Raw genomic sequence first — 19,103 nt, 5'->3', positions numbered from 1 at the left:
TATCAAAATTCAAACTTTGTAATCTTTGACCAATAATTTGACTATTAATTTTTTATTTTTATAATGTAAACTTTATAAGGTTGGCTACAATGATTATAAGTTTATAACCATAAATAATATAATATAAGATAAATGAATGATCAAAGTGTTATTTGGAAGATCATGCCAAGTTATACCATGCCTTATAAACATAGATGGAGAGAGTAACTGTTAAGTGAAGCTGAAAATAAAATTATTACCCCCAAGAAAAGAGATGAAACATTTTTCCTGCTTCCTATTATGTTACTGCAGTCAACAACAATCAGTATGTCTTCCAGTAAAATTTTCAAATTCTTTAGTTTCAGTCGTCCTTTTCCCTCTCCTATCCTCCACTCCTCCCATCATCCTCTCTCCCTATCAAATCGACGCACAACGGCGTGCCGCCGGCCGGGTTGCGGGCTGGCATGTCTGCAAAAGAATAGGCGGCCGTGGAGCCGTTGCCCATGGCAAACACTTGCAGCGGCCATCCGGGTGCTAGGGGTAAAGGCAAGAGCGGGGAGTGGCCGGGGGTCGGGGGGCGGCATGTCTGTGAGTAGGCAGCCGGGGGGCCGACGACTGTGGCAAGCGCGAGCAACGGTCATATGGGGGTGGAGGCAAGCGCGGATAGTGGCCAGGGCCGCAAGGCGGAGACGAGCGCGGGCAGCGGCCATCCTGGGGCCGCGGGGTGACGGCGAGCACGGGCGGGACCTCCCAAGGCTGCGTACGGTGATGTGGGGGATTCGGCTGCCCGATGGTGGAGGGGGCGGGTTGGCAACGAGCCCCTGCACCGATTCTTGAGGACGGGCGGACAAGGATATGCGGCTGTCAGACCAAGGATCCCCGCGCGCTGGACTGTGACCGCCGAGTCCCGACTTGCCAATTTGGGGAAGAGGAGGAGAGGAGATAAGAGATGAGGAGGGGCAAATTCTGGAAAATGGTGAATGATGCATATGTTTGTCTTTTTTGACCAAAGATGGCAGAGTTAAATTTTCATATGGCAATGAAGGAATAGTCTAAACTTTGATGGTATATAAGGGATGGGTTAAATTTTCAATAGCATACAGGAAATTTCGCTCGGATATAATCATTTTTCTGTATTTATGTAAAGATTATTGTGCCCTAGGAATAGGATACTTTTAGAACGAAGTGGTTGAGAGGGTAATAGATGTATATTGTAAAAATAGTAGTTCGTCTCCCATGTAAATAGACTTTTGAAGAAATGAAATACTAACAGTTGTCCTAACATCTTTCTTCCTTGTTCTCTCTCGCCTCGGCCCCGGGATGCCCCGCTCGGGCGACTCGGGCGGTGGCCCAACCCTAGCCGCCATCGTTCTCTCCCTCCCCTCCACTCCCCCTCACCACCGCCAGAGGGCACCGTTGGAAGCCCGTGTGGCCCCTGGGAAGGCGGCGGTGGGGCGGTTTCGCCTACTTGTCGCGCCTGCGCGGATCTGGCTGAAGATGGCACGCGAGAGACGGTGACCTCGAGGCGGGACGGTGACCTCGTGCCAGCGCAGTGCGAGCAGCACGAGACGCCAAGCGCGGCGTGACCCTCTCCCTCCCCTCCACTCCCCCTCACCGCCGCCGAAGAGGGCGATGCTACTGGCGGCTTCGACAGTGGCCGGCGGCCCTGGTCCGGCCAGGCCCGGATCCGGCACGCGCACGCCAGGATCCGGGGTTCCCTAACCTTTGAGGTGGATTCCCTCGTGGATCCGCTCCGGGGGGCACCGGCTAGGATGCGGCGTTCAAGTCGGGTTCACGCTCATGGACCAGCCTGGATGGCACTACGTGCAGTCCTGGTGGTGCGGGCCGTGTTGGCTGGTGCTTGCTTGCGGCTACCCCCTCCCCTCCACCTCCACTCCGGCGGTCATCCACACGCCACACCGGAGCTCACCTCCTTTCCAGCATTCTCCATGGTCAGAACTGGCGTGCTCGGAGGATTGGGGCTAAGTGAAAGCCTTTGCCCGCCTGGCGGGCCGATGAAGACAACACTCTCAGACACCGTCTACCTTCTTGGAGGCGTCATCAAATGGCCTCCTCTCCTCTATGCCATCACCACCGCCGGCGACCACCGTCCCCGCCCCTATGTTTGCAGCAGAACTAGAAGGTTCTTAGTGCTCCTTTGGATTCTACTGTGGTTCCGCAAGTGTCCACCACTGGCGCCTCTACTTCGTCGACACTCTCCTTGTTGATGGAGATGCCAAATCAAATGTTGGGTGTCACCTTTGCCAGCCGTCCCTCCTTTTGGGCTTTCTCCCCTCGAAGGACGTTGGATGGCGGTATGCGGCACCTGGATGTGCCTTAATTGGTGTTGCTTTCAGCTTGAAGGGAGGTCATCGTTTGCGGCGATATTTTGGTCGAGACGTTTCCCCACCCTTTTGCCCCCGTTCTGTTGGCAAACCCTCCCAAATCGTTGGAGGGTGGTCACAGGGCGGCGTAGCTGCGAGGGGTGTTGTGGTGGCACTTTAGCTCCGGTGAACCTGGCAAGCAAGTTGCTCGGTAGTGGCTCCCATGGACGATTGGTAGAATGCACTTTGACTTCTTAGGCACCTTCTGTTGTGTTGAGCTTGCACCGCTCTATGTATCGGCTTGGAGATATTTCATGTTTTCTCTTCTATAACTTCTTTTTGTTTCTCGCCACGTGGCTAAGAACTCATATAATCCCTCCCTGTATGGTATGTCAGGGATCAAACTTGTACTGTGCCGTCTTACTCTCGATCAATGAGAATCAAGTAGGTGGGGGATCTTTCCCCAAAGTTGTTCGAAAAAAAATCTTTCTTCCTTGTTGATTTGGAGAAATTCCAAAAGGCAGGTTCCTGACGTCATTGATGAGGAATATATAACTTGACAACCAATAGCAATTCTGTGCTTCTGGATGGCCTCCATGAAGAGGAATTCTTGCGGTAGAACGTGCAGGAAGGTTACGATTCCTTTTCTTCCAAAAATGCCACCAAAAATAAACCACGATGCCATCAAAGACTCTCTCATTTCATTATTTTGCATCTGCAACCTGCATCTCTTCCTCCCCATATAGTGAACTTTTCCGTTCAATGTTCTGAACTCTGAAGTCTCTCTAATCCTATGGAGGAAAAATTAACTTCCAAACCTCTTTGGAGCACTGACAATCTTTTCATAAATGTTTAGGAGCTTTGGGTTGGGAGTTGGGAGTAGCGAAGTTTGCAAATTATCAGATCATTTGGCCAACCCCTTTTCTGAAGATTGTTTGCTGTCCATGATCCTACGTCAGACCTGCAACCTCAGTCGAAGAGGTTCATCCTTCCTAGTACTTCAAGAAAAGTTCCAGAAATATTCAATTCAACCGAGGAATTCCCACAGCTTCCGCAGTTTCCTCGTGTACAAATCAAAGGCATGGGCTGCTTTAGAGATGAAAGAACACACAACCTTCTCGACAAAAAAGAAAGAAAGAAAGAACCACGACGCCGCCGCTATAAATAGCCCTGTTGCGAATGTTGAACCACACGGCTCAGACCGATCGATCTCACGGGTCGTGACACCGGAAAAGCGAACGAAATGGCGCCACTTTCCCGCCTCCTCGTGGCCGTGGCGCTCCTCCACGCCGCCGCCGCCGCGGCAACCGCCTCTAACGTCCACGGTGACCACCGCAACCGCAAGCCACGCTACGATCGCGTCTTCAGCTTCGGCGACTCCCTCACCGATACCGGGAACGCGCTGCACCTCTCGCCCAGCGGCGGAGGGCCCGCGAGCCGGCCGCCCTACGGCGAGACCTTCTTCCGTCGCCCTACCGGCCGCGCATCCGACGGCCGGCTCGTCGTCGACTTCATCGGTGAGCACTGAGCAGCACCGGCCACCACACCAGCTTCGTCATTTCCATGTGATAAAATTATCAATATCGTGACGTGTCCATGTGGCGCACGCAGTTGAGGCGCTTGGCTTACCGCACCCGACGCCGTACCTCGCCGGGAAGGCGGCGGCGGATTTCCGCCGCGGCGTGAACTTCGCGGTGGGCGGGGCGACGGCGCTTGACGTGCACTTCTTCGAGAGCAGAGGACTGGCGCCGTTCGTGCCCGTCTCTCTTAACAACCAGACAAGCTGGCTCAAGAATGTTTTACAGCTTTTTGGCTCAGCTAAAGGTAATAAATACTGATAGTGTTTGGTACTCCTAGCAATTAACTGAGGAATAATTAAACGTCTTATATATGATCTTCTTCTGCACTCTGCTGTCTCTGCAGAGCAGAGGAAGATCACGTCGACGTCCCTCTTCCTCGTCGGAGAGATCGGGGTCAACGACTACTTCATCGCCGCCCTCGGCCGGAACCGCACCGTCGGCGAGGTGAAGGCCTTCGTGCCGCGCATAGTTGCTGCCATCCGTTCGGTCGTCACCGTAAGCTCGCACGCTGCGTACTCTACTGTCTGCTCAATGTTTGCCTTCCAAGCTCAAACGTGAGGCGTTTGCGTACATCTACTGACACAGGACGTGATCGCCACCGGAGCAAGCACGGTGGTGGTCCCGGGGATGATCCCGCTGGGCTGCGAGCCGCAGCTGCTCGCGCAGTACAAGGGCACCGTCGGCGCCGGCGGCTACGACCCGGAGTCCGGCTGCCTCACGCGCCTCAACGGCCTCGCCGAGCTGCACAACCGCGAGCTGCGCCGCGTGCTCGCCGGCCTCCGCCGCGCCCACCCCGGCACGGCCATCGTCTACGCCGACCTCTACCGGACCGTCACCGACCTCGTCGTGTCTCCCGCCAAATACGGTATACGCGCTCACGGCGACGCACACCATTGGTCACCTCTGTCTCCGTGACGCGACGGCGCGTGGAAGGCTCGAACGGTGTGCGCACTCATATTTCTCTTGGCATGGTTTCTTATCTCGATCATCCATGGCAGGTTTCAGGAGCAGGCCGTTGGTGGCGTGCTGCGGCGGCGGTGGCGGCGCGTACAACTTCGACGACACCGCGTTCTGCGGCGCGGTGGGGACGGCGGCGTGCGCGGACCCGTCGGAGTACGTGTCCTGGGACGGGGTGCACTTCACAGAGGCCGCCAACAGGCGCATCGCCTGCGCCGTGCTCGAGGGGTCTCACGGCGCCGACGCGCCGACGCTGTCCAACTCATGGGCCACGATGGAGGCTTGGCGTCGTAGGATTGGCTGCGTCTAGCAGTCTGGTTCCCGTGCCAGGTTGAGGACAGAGTCGATCGGGCTACCCCGTGGGCTGCACGTGTATACCTAGCCATCAGGCATTTCAATACTTAGGACAAAAAGAATTTTCCATGTAGTATTTCCATTTGATTATTGACAATGATACGTAGGTATAGGAGTCAAATTAAGGGCATAATTAACACGGATATGCTGCAATTGATGTGACTAGCAGCTACTTGGGAGGGAGACCACCTTAGCTTGTTCCACAATCTCTGCGATAAGCTGTGACTTGCAAGTTCATCACTCTACCCCACCACCCGGTCCAGATCCAAAGTACACATTATGGTCACATATCGTTCTCATCTTCCAGTGCCTTGATTCTATTACCAAAAATCAAAGCCGAAACGCAACAAATTAAAAATTGAGAAAATATATTATTCCCTTCGTCTCACAGATTGTAGATCTTTTTTTACTATTCTAGATACATAATTTTTGTTATACATCTAGTATGTCCAATACAAAGGCCTGGTTTGGTTACTCTTGCTTATTTTTAGCACCCGTCATATCGAATGTTTAGATACTAATTAGGAGTATTAAACGTAGACTATTTACAAAACCCATTACATAATTGGAGGCTAAATGGCGAGACGAATCTATTAAGCCTAATTAGTCTATGATTTGACAATGTGTTGCTACAGTAAACATTTGCTAATGATGGATTAATTAGGCTTAATAGATTCGTCCCGCCGTTTAGCCTCCACTTATGTAATGGGTTTTGTAAATAGTCTACGTTTAATACTCCTAATTAGTATCTAAATATTCGATGTGACACGTGCTAAAAATAAGCAAAGGGAACCAAACACCCTCAAAGTAAAAGCTATGAACCTAGAAAAACTAAAACGACTTACAATATTGAAATAGGAAGAGTATATGTACAAATAGGTGTGTAGTGACTTTGTCAATCTAAAGATATAACGACTCATTTTATAGCTTTTCATAGGGGTATGATGTGTGTGCCTACGTTCAGGAGGGGGATATAACTTGTCAATCTTATAATAAATGGCGGTGGGAAAATTGACAACAAGGTGACATTTTGTATATTTCAATCGATGAGCCACGTTAGCTAGCTATAAGTGAGCTGGCTTTATTTCTAGTGTCTCCAAATTTCTCAAACAAAAATACATAAAAATAATTTTGACAAAGGATATGCATGCATCAACAATTTTTTTACTGCATGGAAGCACATAAATATTGAAAAAATTGACGGCCATAAGATATATTTTGGCCCAAGTAATGTACTTATCATTTATTAATAAATAAAGATTATTTTATAAAATAATGATCAGCTGGAAGAGGTTTTATCGATAAAGATAGCTTCGCATCAATAGCTAGCTGACATTGGCTCTATTTTAGAGAAGCTTAGGGGGTGTTTGGGAGCACTCCACTCCACGAAAAATTGCTCCACTCCACCAACTCCGAATATTTCGCAGCCAAACGCGTCTAGCTCCAGCAACTCCGGCTCCAGGAAAAAGGTGGAGCAGGGGGGTTGATCCACGTTTTTTGTGGAGTACCTCAAGGGGTGTTCCAAAAAACCCCTTTACAGACCTCCTCGTGGAGTTGGTGGGTATTTACCCACCATTGCCACTCGTTACACACATACCGGTTCGATTCAAAGAAAAGAAAACACCTCGTCGCCGCCCCTCGCCCCGGCGCGCCGCGCCGCCTGCCGCGCCCCGCGCCCGCCGCCCGCCGCCCGCCACGCCGCCCCGGCCTGCCGCGCCGCCTGCCCGCCGCGCGCCCTGCGTCCCGAGCCCGCCCGCCCGCCCGCCGCGCGCCGCGCCCCGCGCCCCGCGCCACCCGCCCGCCGCCCCTGCGCCTCGAGAGAAGAAAGGAGAAGGAGAAGAAAGGAGAAGAAAAGGAGACTGACAAGTGGGACCCATTCACATGGGTATAATAGACCATTCACAACAAGTGCTAATATTTTTGGAGCTAGAGCACTGCCATTAGCCAAACACGTGCAGCAGCTCCATGTTTTTTTTGGAGTTGGTGGAGTGGAGCTAGGAAAGTGTGGAGCTGGTGGAGTGAAGTTGGTTTTTCTAGAGTGGAGTACTCCCAAACAGGCCCTTAGTATGGTGTAAACAACTGCCAGCTAGTTAGGGGGGAAACGGTAATATCCGTTCGTCCGGCCGGCCGAAAGGGTCATGGACTAAATAAATAGTTTATATCTGAATTTGAATATTTAATATATGTACCGTATCCATATTCAAATACGTTCGTAAAGTTGAATATTTAATATAGCAATAAGATAGATATCAATAACCAAGATATCATGTATCCGTATATATTCATATGTATCTAATCTGTTTTCATCCCTACGGCTAGCAACCAATCTCCTGAAGTCCTGATCCTTTGGCAAATAAGGCTCGTGCTGAGTACTGCTGCTCCGTTCCAAATTACTATTCATTTTGATTTTTCTTGGTACATAATTTTTTATATACACCTAGATAACGCTATTACAGAACTTGTATTCGAAGATAGGCTATCACCGTCAGTTTTAAGTAAACCGTTGGTGATGCCTCTTCACCGCCGGTTTCGGTGCAGACAAGGACATCAGCTGTTAAAACCGACGGTGATACTCCTTTTCACCACCTGTTGGTGGCTAAAACCGACGGTGAAACCATCACCGCCAGTGCATTATACAGACCGGCGGTCTAACGATTCACGGATCCGAAATTTTTCAAACTTGGCTTCGAAAGTTTTGCGTCCGACTCCCTCTCCACCACCACTCTATCTCCCCACCGGCCCCTTCTCTCTCATCACAACTCTCTCTCCGCCGGCCCTCCCTCTCCCTCTCTCCAGCCCTCCCTCTCCCTCCGCCGCGACCCCTCTCTCCGGCTCTCCCTCCCTCTGGCCCTTCCTCAGCTGCCCCTCTTCTCCCCCCTTCGCTCGCCCTCACTCATGCAGGCGAGAAGCGGCGGCGGCGCACGAGGAAGCGGCACGGGGGCCTGCGTCGGTGACAGTCGACGCGGGGAGCTATAGCGGCAAGGGCGGCGCTCAGATCTATGATGGATGGGATGTTGCAGCGCGCGGACATACGACGGCGACGGCAGCGCGGGGGGTTGTGTCGGCACACAAGGAGAGGTCCACAGGCGTGGGTCGGGGCGATGGCGGGCACAGATCTGGATACAGGTCACCAGCATTGATGGCAGGTCACCTCTCTCTCTCCCTCTCTCCCTCCGTGTCGGATCCAGCGGGACCGCGGTGGTCTGCAGGTTGCGGGGCTGCGGCGGCCAGATCCGGCGAGGTACGGCCAGCCGGATCCGACGAGGCAGTGCGCAGCCAGGGCGTTGGGCGGCGATTTTTTTTTTATTTTTTAATAGACCTTCACCGTCGATCCATCAGTGCCGAAAGTCAAATAACGGGTCCAAAACCGGCGGTAAAGGCCGATTTGGAGCCAGCGGTGATGTACCTCTGTGGAGTAGTGATATATGTTATGTCTAGATACATAGCAAATGTTATGTATCCAGAAAAGTAAAACGAATAGTAATTTGAGACAGAGAGAGTACATGTGAATTAAAAGTACCATTATTTTCTCCATAAAAATGAATTAAATTACCACTACCCTTTTAGAGAAATAAGAAGATGAATGTGCCAGAGACGGTTGGCCTAAGAGGTTGCTTTTACCTCTGACCAACAGCATAGGTCAGAGTTTAGGTTTATCCCTTCCCTTCTACTTACTTGAGAGTAGGGAGCAAAACTAGATAAGTCTTAAACGAAGACCGGGTTTAATGATACCCTCCCCATTTGTAACTGCTTACAGCGGAACTTCTACTATTCATTCTATCCACTATCTCTCGACAAATGAATCTGAATCAAAGTAGAGTAGAAGGCCAGACCTTAGGCGAATTTCGGTATCAAGAGATGAAAGTGAAAGGCGGAGGTATCCTTGGACCCCAGAAGCTAGTTCCAGTATCCTCATTTCTTTGGACACCAAACATGCAACATATCCTCCATTAGCATTAACACATCATAGTGAAGCTTCCTTCACTGAACAGATCTTCAGCAAGAAGTGACTAGTTGTCATTCCAAACTCCTAACCTTTTGTTTATCTCTCGCTTGCTTCGATTATAAATTCATCAAATGAAGGATTCAGAGCTTTTGTGTCCCTACAGTTAAGTACCAATATCTTTCTTGTCCGTCCAGCTATTCAGGAAAGGAAGGCAATCGATTCAATTCATTCCCCAATTTCTGGCTTGGTGCTGCGCATTATTAATAATATCATATAGCACGCATGCAGCTAGCCTTAGTGGCTGTAAAAGGTGTTAGGCAGCTCAGAATATGTGTTAGCAGCCCCCGTGCGGTGGCTCACTCACTTATATTTTTAAGCAGCCAAGAGAGGCGTTTAACTCGTGTCTTGTAATGATAAAAATCGCATCAGGCTTCCTGGACGACCAGGAGATAGACTAAGCTCCCTCCATATTTTCAAAATTATGTATATATTTCAAGAATTCAATAAAAATGAATTGGAATTCATGGTTTGTATAGGGATATAATTGCAATTTCCACTACTGAAAAGGTGTCTATTAGTACCACGTCTAAACCCCCTCTAGTCTCGGTTCTAGACCCGGTAATACGAATCCAAGACTAAAAGTCTCGCCCTTTAGTATCGGTTTTCTCACCCGGTACTAAAATGATCATTTAGTACCTACTAAAGGATTTTGAGTCAAAAAATATTTTAAATCCCGAAGATGCTCACACACACACGCAAATATTTTAAAGGGCAACCAACTGGCACTAAAAGACCTCCGGTGTCTACCAAATTTAGACCATGTACTAGTAGTATCGGGTCCGATTCATTCCGATTTTTTTTTTGGGATTGAAGCCTCGTTTTCTAGTAGTGTTCGTTGGGATAATTCCAGTTGGTACATGATAGAAAAAAAATATGTTCTAAATGAGGCGTCAATTAGCCTTCAATATATGTTTGTGCATCCCCTGTGGTGCACTTGCCCATTTTCGAAAGGACATAACTTTACTAGAGAAAGGAAAAAGGGATTAAGGAAAAAGAAAAGGACGCCACAACTTGAATTGATAAGGCAGCAGAAAGTACTTTTGTTCAACATTTTTCTGACTTCTTGTTGTTGTCCTTGGAATCGAACTGCTCTATTTCCTTGAATTTATTCTATCCGATTTCCCTGACGAGTTTAAAAGCACCGTCTTACCTGCTTATGGTGCAGATGATGCAGACTGTACATACCGATTCCAACGTGGCTTAACAGGGGCAAATTAACCAACATCCTTTCCACGTGATGCAAACTATTATTTCAAAATCAAGTACTATCCCATCCTCAAGTGTTTGATGATATCATTGGCGTCATTGTCTACATGATGTGGATTTCACAGTCCATATGTAGTTTCATAAATATGATTACCGGTCAAATTAAAACATCTATTAGTATATTTTTCTGAATTTATTTCAATATTAAACAACACCATTCTTTTTAGCGAGATGACGCACCAATCGACAACAAGGTGGCTATAATGACCTCATCAATCATATAAAAATTATGTATGTATGAGTATGCTTTCATAAAAATGAGTATGCATGTATGCATGCATGTATGTATGTATGAGGGTCCGTGTTTATAATGTGTTTGGGAAAAAAAAAATAGAACGTTCAATAATTGTAAAACCATCAATCCATCATCAGTAAAATAAAGGAAAGGAATTTGCATGCGTACAAACAAACCCACGCGGAAGATACACATGAAGTTTCAAGCGAAAATGGGATGGGATCGAAAGCCGAAAGGGCTGGTCTGGAGGCGGCCGAAAAGTTTCTTGATCAGTTTCTTTCGAGAAAAAAAGGTTCTTGACCTCATGATCTGGGCAGAATGGCAGATTGATCTCTTTTATCGCGGCGGCTGAAAAAGTTGGAGGTCAGGTTCGGCCAATCGGCCCCTTGCGGAGCTTACTGGGCTGCGCCTGCGCTAGTGCGCGAGCGTGCGCGCCTATTGCTGGGTTCACTATCCCTGAACAGTGTCACGTTTCTCGTCATAAAATTGTTCAACGCAGTACCACGTTTCTTGTCATAAAAATATTCACCGCTCAAAACAGAATTGTGAATACACGTACTAAAATCTAAGCCAAATTTGCAGGAAAAGTATCAAAGGCACTTTGCTTACTAACAATCCAGGGTCAGCTGGTTGACTGGTTCTGTAGGCTTTTCTTCTGTATTTTGGTGTTCACAATGCTTGCGGATTCTAGCTATCGATGACATGAAAAAGGACAATTTTTTTCTTAAGATGACAAAGCATTTACATGAGAAGCCTTCGGCATTATCACGTCTCCTCCCGCTCGTTCTACTACTTCACGATACCTGATTGCCTACAGCTCTGAAGAAGACCACTATGGAGGAATCCTTGGATGTTGATGAAAGTGCGAGCACCACCAAAAATTTTTTCCTCCTGCTTGGCAAAATAGGCCGCAAACCTTCGCCTTCGTGTGGGCAAGCATTCACCTGCAATTTTTTTTAAAAAGTTAATATGCATGACTTTTTTAAAAAAAATTTGTCAGAATGGTGACTACAAGTCTGCTACTGATATCGTTTATGGATATATTCAAATTTGAGAGAACAAAACTTAAAAGTGAAAAAAACTAGTTCGATGTTGTGTAATTCAATCATGTAGTATCAGATTTTTTTTATGACGGAAAATGTATGGATACTTGATGACGCCTTCTGATCCTGTAGTTCTTTAGTCCAGAATTATGCTGGTTAACTATAAGTTAGAAAAAAATAATTATAGATTCGATAGTTCAATTCCAAGCAGTAAATTTTTAGGAGTTCCAGAGCTTTCAAGTCTTGTTTATAAATAGCTACATACCATGAACCATACATGCTTAGGATCTGCCAACCTATAATATTCATGGTGCAGTGCAATTCTGTTCAAATATTAAATACAGTTCTAAGTGAAGGTAATGTACTAACCACATCGAGAAAACCTTCACTTGAGTTTATATATATCGCTGTAACTTTCCTTCCTATATTTCCACCCAAATTGTCTGGTACTGTAGCTCTCCGGACAAAGAATGTTTGCTATTATATACCTGCAGCAACATAATTATTTGTCCCCAGAATTTTCAGTGTATGGCAAGCAATACTTATGAATGGCTGTATGATGGCATCCAATTGACATTTTGTTTTTATCAGAACTCTCAGAACAAAATATTACAAATTGATGAAGTGTCTATATTTCAAAAGCTCCAAAAACAGCATGGCATCCTACAGTTATTTACACAAATGACGAAGGTGTTGAGATGAAAGATTGCTTACACATGTTTCTCAATGTTTTATAAATAGTCCAACACTTCCATCTCGTCATATGAGTCTCTCCGCTTTTTCAAAACCCTTGGTCTGTCATTGACTATTTCTAGAACCTGATACATAAAAGTCGAACATCAAACAACAAATTGAGTTTTTCAAATCTAGGCCTTCATTGTATAAGGAAAATAAAAATAAGTTTATTGGTTTAGCTAGTGTGTCCTACCAGTCAAGGAGGCTGGAATTTTGGATGAGTAAAGAGCAAGTCATTTATTAAAAAATCTTCATTAAATATTTCAAGAAAGTGTGGCATGTTATCTATACAATACACAGGTTACATAGAAAAAAAAAACTTAGTACACATGCCACGCAGATGGCTGCCAAATACACCTCATGAATTATATAGCAACATGTCCGAGTGTCAATAAATGTTAAGCATAATTGAAATAATATTTTATTCGAAACAGTCATGGCATTTCAAATTTCAAATGTCTAATGAATCCTATTTTCAAAAAGATTAATCCCTAAAAAATAACATACCTCTGGTCTTGAGTAGAGAACACCATACGACATGCCCACATCAACGCACCAAACTTTGCCGTCGCATTTGCTGACAACAGAAGAAAGCCACTGGTTAACTCATCTCATAAAATTGGCATCTCGTAAATCTCCTATTGAAAATCCTTTGCATAGAACGCTCAGTTGAGATTTGAGAACGATAGGTACCAATTCACACCACCAATCTGGGGAGTATGCCCTACCACCATCCCCTTTGCTCCCACAGATTTCAGCGTTTGCTCAGCAACAATGGAAGATAGCTGAAACCAACATGGACATCTGTGTGATCACTTGTGAAGTGTGAAATATTTGTTTTTTCATTGAGATACATATTTCCCGTGGTGCAAGAGAAAGCACCCGGAGGTCTGGTTACTGGATTAGATTATTTTTCTAACCATCAAAGCACGGCGCGGCCTTTCGGCAGGGTCATGCGAGTACAGTCGGCTCCATACCACACTGTCATAACCTCTAGTAGCTATGAAAGGGATGCCTGTCTCATCATCGCTGTCTTCACCTGAACATTTCATCCACATTGACACTTCTCTGTTCATACGCTCAATCCCGTATTCAACTGCAGACAAGAAGAGAACAAACTGAGCCAAAACGCTTCACTTAATGCAGTCCATGTTATCAAAAAGAACATTTCCAATTGTAGCTGAAATTTTGTTGGGTCACAAGATTCACGCTTGTTAATGCTAGTCTGAAACAAGAGCCTCATTCTGCATTTAGTTTATGCAGTGGTTGTTTCAGTCAGGCAGGCTCTGTTATATATACACTCAACCAGGTATATGTTTGAGACTAAGATGACGTAAGCAACTGCATAGGGTAACACTGATACAATGGGAGGGAAGAGGGGTTCACCATGATGAGGAAGAAGGCCACCATGACAAAATACCCAGTCATTGATCTTAAGGACAACAGGATGACGTGCCAATTCACAAGCTAATGGACCACCTCGCTTGAAAAGCGATGATCTTGCAGCAAACCCTCTCTGCTTCTGTCTCAACATTGAAAGCCAAACATTTCAGAATCAGAAGCAAAACATATAGCCTCACCAGTGCATATTTTTGAAACAGCTCTGTGAATGAGCTACTAGCAGAATATTATTTTTTTCGTTGCTGATTAAGATGGTGGATTTCGTTTTCCTACTAAGTGGTTAAGTGAATTATATATATTGATTGCAAAAGTGTGTATGCTTACATTGACAAAGTTCCAAGGACGCCAGTCACTGTTAGGCGAAGCCCTGTATTCTTTCTTCCTCCTTTCAGAGACGTCAACCCAGTTGAGAAAGACCTCTTCCCAGTTACCATCACATTCATCAAGGTACTCAAGGAAGCGTATGCACTCATCAAAACCCCCCGGATCAACATACCGGAAATCACCTTCCACATTCATGGTTTCATGGTTTCCATTAACCTGTCGAAAAATCAAACTCCATGTACATCAGAATGTAAGTATCCGCTAACTAGTGGCATTTTCAGGGATAAGGGACGTAGAGTGGCAGACAAACCTGAAATACAGCACCACCTTGAGATTTGGCTTGCAAGTTCAGTGAGCTCAACAGTGACAGTATGGCAATTTCATCTTTCCCACGATCAAGGATGTCCCCAACTTGAACCAGTACCTATCACACAAGCACATCATATATTCATCTATTTTCCGTGTGGGGACAGAGTATGAAAGGAGAGCAAGCTTGAGAAATATCAGTAATGGACCAACGTTTAACTGTTTATGCTCTGCAACGCGCAATGCTAAAGCACCGAACAAGAAAGATTGAGGGGGTTTACCGTGCGCCCGCCTGTCCACACATGGCCGTCTGATTCCGCGCTCAGGACGCCGGCCAACACCAGCGCCGCTCTCGTCTGGGAGAGATCGCCGTGGACATCGCCAACTGCAAACGAGGTTCACGTTTAATTGACACGGCATGATATGATACGCAGCTACGCCTAGTGAGTAGTGACCAATATTTGCAAATGACTAGATCGGCAGAACTGCTGACGTACGTACTGGCGACAATGCGGCGGCCGGGCGCAGACACGACGGTGGGCGGGTCACCGGCGACGGTGATGGGGCGCGGGGGTCCTCCTCCGGCGCTGGCGACGGCCCGGCATGACGAGACGAACCTTCCGCTGCCGGTCCTAGGGTAAGGCGGCGCCACGAAGCCCAGCCTGAGCGAAAGGACGACGGCCATGGACATAGATAGATGCTGCCACGAGAGCTTGCTCCGCCTAGCAAGGTCGTGCTAGGCCGTTTGTTGAGAGGAGCTAGGAGCTACGAAGGGAGGAGGGAACGAAGGCGGCAAGCCGGCAAGCGAGGCGAGAGGCGGGCAGCTGCTGCGAGCTGCCGCTGTAAAATTGAGCGGCGATGAGTCCATGTAACTGGCCAAGTTCTTGGTGGGGAAGGCGAGGTGACCTCTGAGCCAGTCGTTTGCAGATGAGTTTCCGGCTGCTCTCTTCTTGCTCTGCTGCTCGCTGCAAGGACGGGCCAGTTGAAAAGGAAGGCCCATAATGTGGTGAGTCGGGCCGGCCCAGATCGGCCTGTTAGGATGGGCTGGGCTCAAACTTGCAAGTGCAGCCTTTAGTAACGATGCTGGAGACGTGTCCCCATGCCGGTGGCGTATTGCGTTGTTCACCGTTACGCCAGCATCCATCAACTCTCTCATCATCTGTTGACTTTTGTTCTCTCTCCCTCTCTTTTGAAAAAGGAGAACCAATCCCTCCCTCATCACAATGGATGAAGTTCGCAGGGGGGAGATTCTAATGTCACCCACTAGCACTCCAGGGAGTACATATGGCACGATCTAAAGTTCTCTAATTCGTTTCAAGAACATAATTAGATCCTTTGAAAAGTTTCTGGATATTCTAGCATTACGCTCCAACCGAAGTGGATGATACCTTGCAGAACATCATTAGTTGTGATCATTTGTAGACGTCGTTGTCGTTATGCCATTTAATCCATTTCAGAGTGGAACTCTTCAAGTCTTACCCAATAATTAGTCAAATTATGTCCAATGTTTAGTGTATGAACTTGCATCAATTGATCCATATGCAATACTATGTTATTATTGAGATTTACAAGTAAATAACATTGAAGTCGTTAATTGCTTGGAAAGTAGCATTTTTCAAAGCAACTATGTAATCTTATTAGGATTAGCCAAAAGTCATGGGTCACGGTAATCCAAACTGTTTGATCTCTGAAGAGCTCCTCCCTTCGTTTTAAATTTTAGGTCATTTTACCTTTTATAAATACATAGATTTTGCTATGTATATAAACATAATAGATATATAGGTGCGTAGCAAAAGAGAAGTATCTAGAAAAACTAAAACGATCTACGATTTAGGATAGAGTGAGTAACTATTAGCACATTAGATAAAATCTCGTTTCGATCCCGGGCTAATAGGCCAGCTATAGTAGCTAGCCTTACCTATCCCCCCAGTTAACAATTAGTTTAATAGTTAGCTCTAAGGATCCAAACAACTCTAAGGTGATGATTCACATTGATTTCTTATACTATGACTGTAATGTTATATACAATGCACATACTTTAGTTCTCTCCACTTAACTAATCTATACTCCTTTCGTCATTAAATTGTAGGTCGTTTTAGTATTTATAGATTCATAATTTTGCTATTTATCTAGATACATAATAAAAACTATAAAGGTAGAAATGATGAAACGATCTACAATTTGGGATGGGGGAGTATATAATAATATTATATCACTGGTAGAGAATTGGCCTTTAGTCCCGGTTGGTAGGATGCAAATCTCCCGAAAATCCATCCGGGATAAACCAACCGAGATAAAAGGGGGGGACAAAAGACCCCCTTTTATCCCGGTTGGTAATACCAACCGGGATAAAACAGGTCACCATGCCAGGCGCTGCAAAAAAAAAAGAAATTCCGGGAGGGCCCCCAACACGCGCACGTTGCAAGTTACAAGTCACGCGATTTTTCATGCGAAATATGCGCGTGCGCGCTGCGTGGGATTCAAACCCACAACCTCCAGCCTCGCGCGTAGCTTCCTTGCCATCCCACCTACACAGCACATCTGACTATATAGGGGATGCAATCCTTTTGTATTAACTCGTGGGGGACCCTTTTATCCCGGTTGGAAACACCAATCGGGATAAAAGACCCCTCCTTTTATCCCGGTTGGTGTTTTAAACCGGGATAAAAGGCCTCTCAGGGTCTTTTTTTCCATTAGCCTTTGCAACCGGGATAAAAGGTCCTGGTTGGTGAGCCCCCTACCAGTGACCGAGCTTTAGTCCCGGTTGGTGAACCTTTTGTCCCGGGCCAACTTTAAACCGGGACAAAATGGGGTACATGGAAGGTGAATTCTCTACTAGTGTATGGAACGAAGTAACATCGAGAGATTTTCCTATATTCCCGTATCTTGGCCGTTAGCCTTTTAGAGATTTGGCTTTATATGTGCTAATCCTCACTGTCATCAGCTAGGGTGATACAACTTCATAATCAATCCGCAACTTCATTAGCTCATTGGTTAGGAGCTACGGGTACGTGCGTGGAATGCGCGGTGCCACCATGCAGGATGCAGGTAAGACTGCCGGCCACAAAGGCAAGACGACGTACGGGATTTTTCTCTCTGGTGCGCCGCGACCAAATAAAAACTATATATTGCGTGCCACTCTCCACCACGCGACACGAATATCAGTTGCAGTAGTAGGGAGAAAAAGAAGAAGATTCCGTCGCCTTTTCGTGCATGAAATCGGTCGTGTGTGGCGCCAGCAATCGAGTTCCCGGCCCCGCGATCACCGCGCGCGGATCGCGTCGCGGGGACACGCACCCAGAATTATTTCAGCAGTGGCATCCGTTTTCCTTTCTTTCAACAGGTTATTATGGCCGTAGGCTCCGCGCAAACCCTTTCTTTTTTTTAGTTGGGGGAAAAAAGAAAAAGAAAGTCTATGATCGTCGATACTGTTCAACGCACTATGACTAGACGTGGGAATGGATCTTCGTGACCCGGAGTTCCATTGGACTTTTTCCTTTTGGATTTAACTGGACTGGACGTGTTTTGGATGTGGATATTCACCTGCTTCAAGTCCAAACGTATCATGGATAATGAATTATTTATGGACAAATTTTTTGGATGTCCAAGCAACCACTGGACTGCATAGCGCATCGGAGACGGCGCGCGCTCTGGTCATGACTGCTCGCCGAAGGTGCGGCGGAGTTGGGCTTCCCACTATAGCACAAAACGTTTGCGGTGGCGGTCAAAACCCATCTCTCCTGGCGGATATGGCAACAACTAAATTTCACCCCAGCACAAATCGTCATCAGTGCAATCACGATCTAGGCTAGTGAGTGCTTAGTAAGCTCGCCACCACAGCTATTTTTTGGAAATAAAAAAAAGCTGGTCGTAGCAGTCGTGCCGCCGCATGCGTAGCCGCCCGGCGCTGTTGCTCATGCCGCCACCCGCATTGGCCTCTCCAGCGCTACCCCACCAGCGTCGGCCGCCACCAGCTGCCCCGTTGAGCCCTGCCACCACCGGTGGCTCGCGGCAAGCTACCTTGCCGGGCCATGCCCCCACTAGTCGGTCGCCTGCATCAGCCCCGCGCCAGACTTGCCCCCGCCGACACTGGCCGCCACCAGCTGCCCCGCCGAGCCCTGCTTGCACCCGACGGCCGAACGCGCCGCCCCGCCGGGCCCTACCGCCAACGCCGGCCGCCGGTGGCCTGCGCAGGACGTGCCCCCGCCGGTGCCCTCAGCCATCCGCGACGCCCGCCAACAATTAGGCCCCGGATCCTTTGTGGTGGCGGGTGGTAATTAGGCCCGCCAACAATCAAAAATCTATGTGCCAGCACAAATTGTTTTTTTGCGTGGTGGCGATCCGCTGCTCTTCTGCATGGCCATATCCTCACGAGTGGCCTCGAGCTTGCCGCCGCAGCGCAGACAGACCTAGTTTCAGTGACTTTCCTCTGGCAAATCACAACGTAACTTACCCATACTTCTCTACCCTCTAAATCCGATCTAAAGGTTATCCTTCATCTTGATCAAAAAGAAAACAAAAATAATTATTGAGCCCACCTGTTAGTCTCAGTGTCTTCTTCTCCTCCGTCTGCATCTCATTCATGTCCGATGG

General features: G+C 47.4%; 2 protein-coding genes across 2 annotated transcripts; one reads left to right on the top strand and one right to left on the bottom strand.

Moving 5' to 3' along the window:
• The first annotated feature begins 3,508 nt into the window (after positions 1-3,508).
• Positions 3,509-5,387, top strand: LOC117838142 (GDSL esterase/lipase At1g28600). The gene is made up of 5 exons (XM_034718056.1): positions 3,509-3,820; positions 3,915-4,127; positions 4,227-4,378; positions 4,469-4,748; positions 4,882-5,387. Exons 1-5 carry the CDS (start codon positions 3,547-3,549, stop codon positions 5,148-5,150), a joined length of 1,188 nt encoding a protein of 395 aa, XP_034573947.1. The 5' UTR covers positions 3,509-3,546; the 3' UTR covers positions 5,151-5,387.
• Positions 5,388-11,276: 5,889 nt separating this feature from the next.
• Positions 11,277-15,423, bottom strand: LOC117838143 (shewanella-like protein phosphatase 1). Its single transcript, XM_034718057.2, has 11 exons — positions 15,012-15,423; positions 14,792-14,895; positions 14,515-14,628; positions 14,205-14,420; positions 13,866-14,001; positions 13,400-13,575; positions 13,173-13,264; positions 12,987-13,056; positions 12,459-12,562; positions 12,114-12,232; positions 11,277-11,645 (listed from the first exon to the last, which is right to left on the bottom strand). Exons 1-9 carry the CDS (start codon positions 15,199-15,201, stop codon positions 12,476-12,478), a joined length of 1,185 nt encoding a protein of 394 aa, XP_034573948.1. The 5' UTR covers positions 15,202-15,423; the 3' UTR covers positions 11,277-11,645; positions 12,114-12,232; positions 12,459-12,475.
• Between the last annotated feature and the right edge of the window lie 3,680 nt (positions 15,424-19,103).

The sequence above is a fragment of the Setaria viridis genome, chromosome 9 (assembly GCF_005286985.2).
Source record: "Setaria viridis chromosome 9, Setaria_viridis_v4.0, whole genome shotgun sequence".
NCBI lineage: Eukaryota > Viridiplantae > Streptophyta > Magnoliopsida > Poales > Poaceae > Setaria > Setaria viridis.
This window is presented reverse-complemented; position numbering and strand designations above follow the sequence as displayed.

What these genes read in the sequence shown, in the direction of transcription:
- LOC117838142 (XM_034718056.1), top strand. Translation starts at nt 3,547, where the DNA reads ATGGCGCCACTTTCCCGCCTCCTCGTGGCCGTGGCGCTCCTCCACGCC. An exon ending in GCTCGTCGTCGACTTCATCG is followed by an intron (nt 3,821 to 3,914) that starts GTGAGCACTGAG and finishes TGGCGCACGCAG; the next exon opens with TTGAGGCGCTTGGCTTACCG. An exon ending in CGTGTCTCCCGCCAAATACG is followed by an intron (nt 4,749 to 4,881) that starts GTATACGCGCTC and finishes CATCCATGGCAG; the next exon opens with GTTTCAGGAGCAGGCCGTTG.
- LOC117838143 (XM_034718057.2), bottom strand. Translation starts at nt 15,201, where the DNA reads ATGTCCATGGCCGTCGTCCTTTCGCTCAGGCTGGGCTTCGTGGCGCCG. An exon ending in TGGCCTTCTTCCTCATCATG is followed by an intron (nt 13,576 to 13,865) that starts GTGAACCCCTCT and finishes TCTTGTCTGCAG; the next exon opens with TTGAATACGGGATTGAGCGT. An exon ending in CAGATTGGTGGTGTGAATTG is followed by an intron (nt 13,057 to 13,172) that starts GTACCTATCGTT and finishes TTCTGTTGTCAG; the next exon opens with CAAATGCGACGGCAAAGTTT.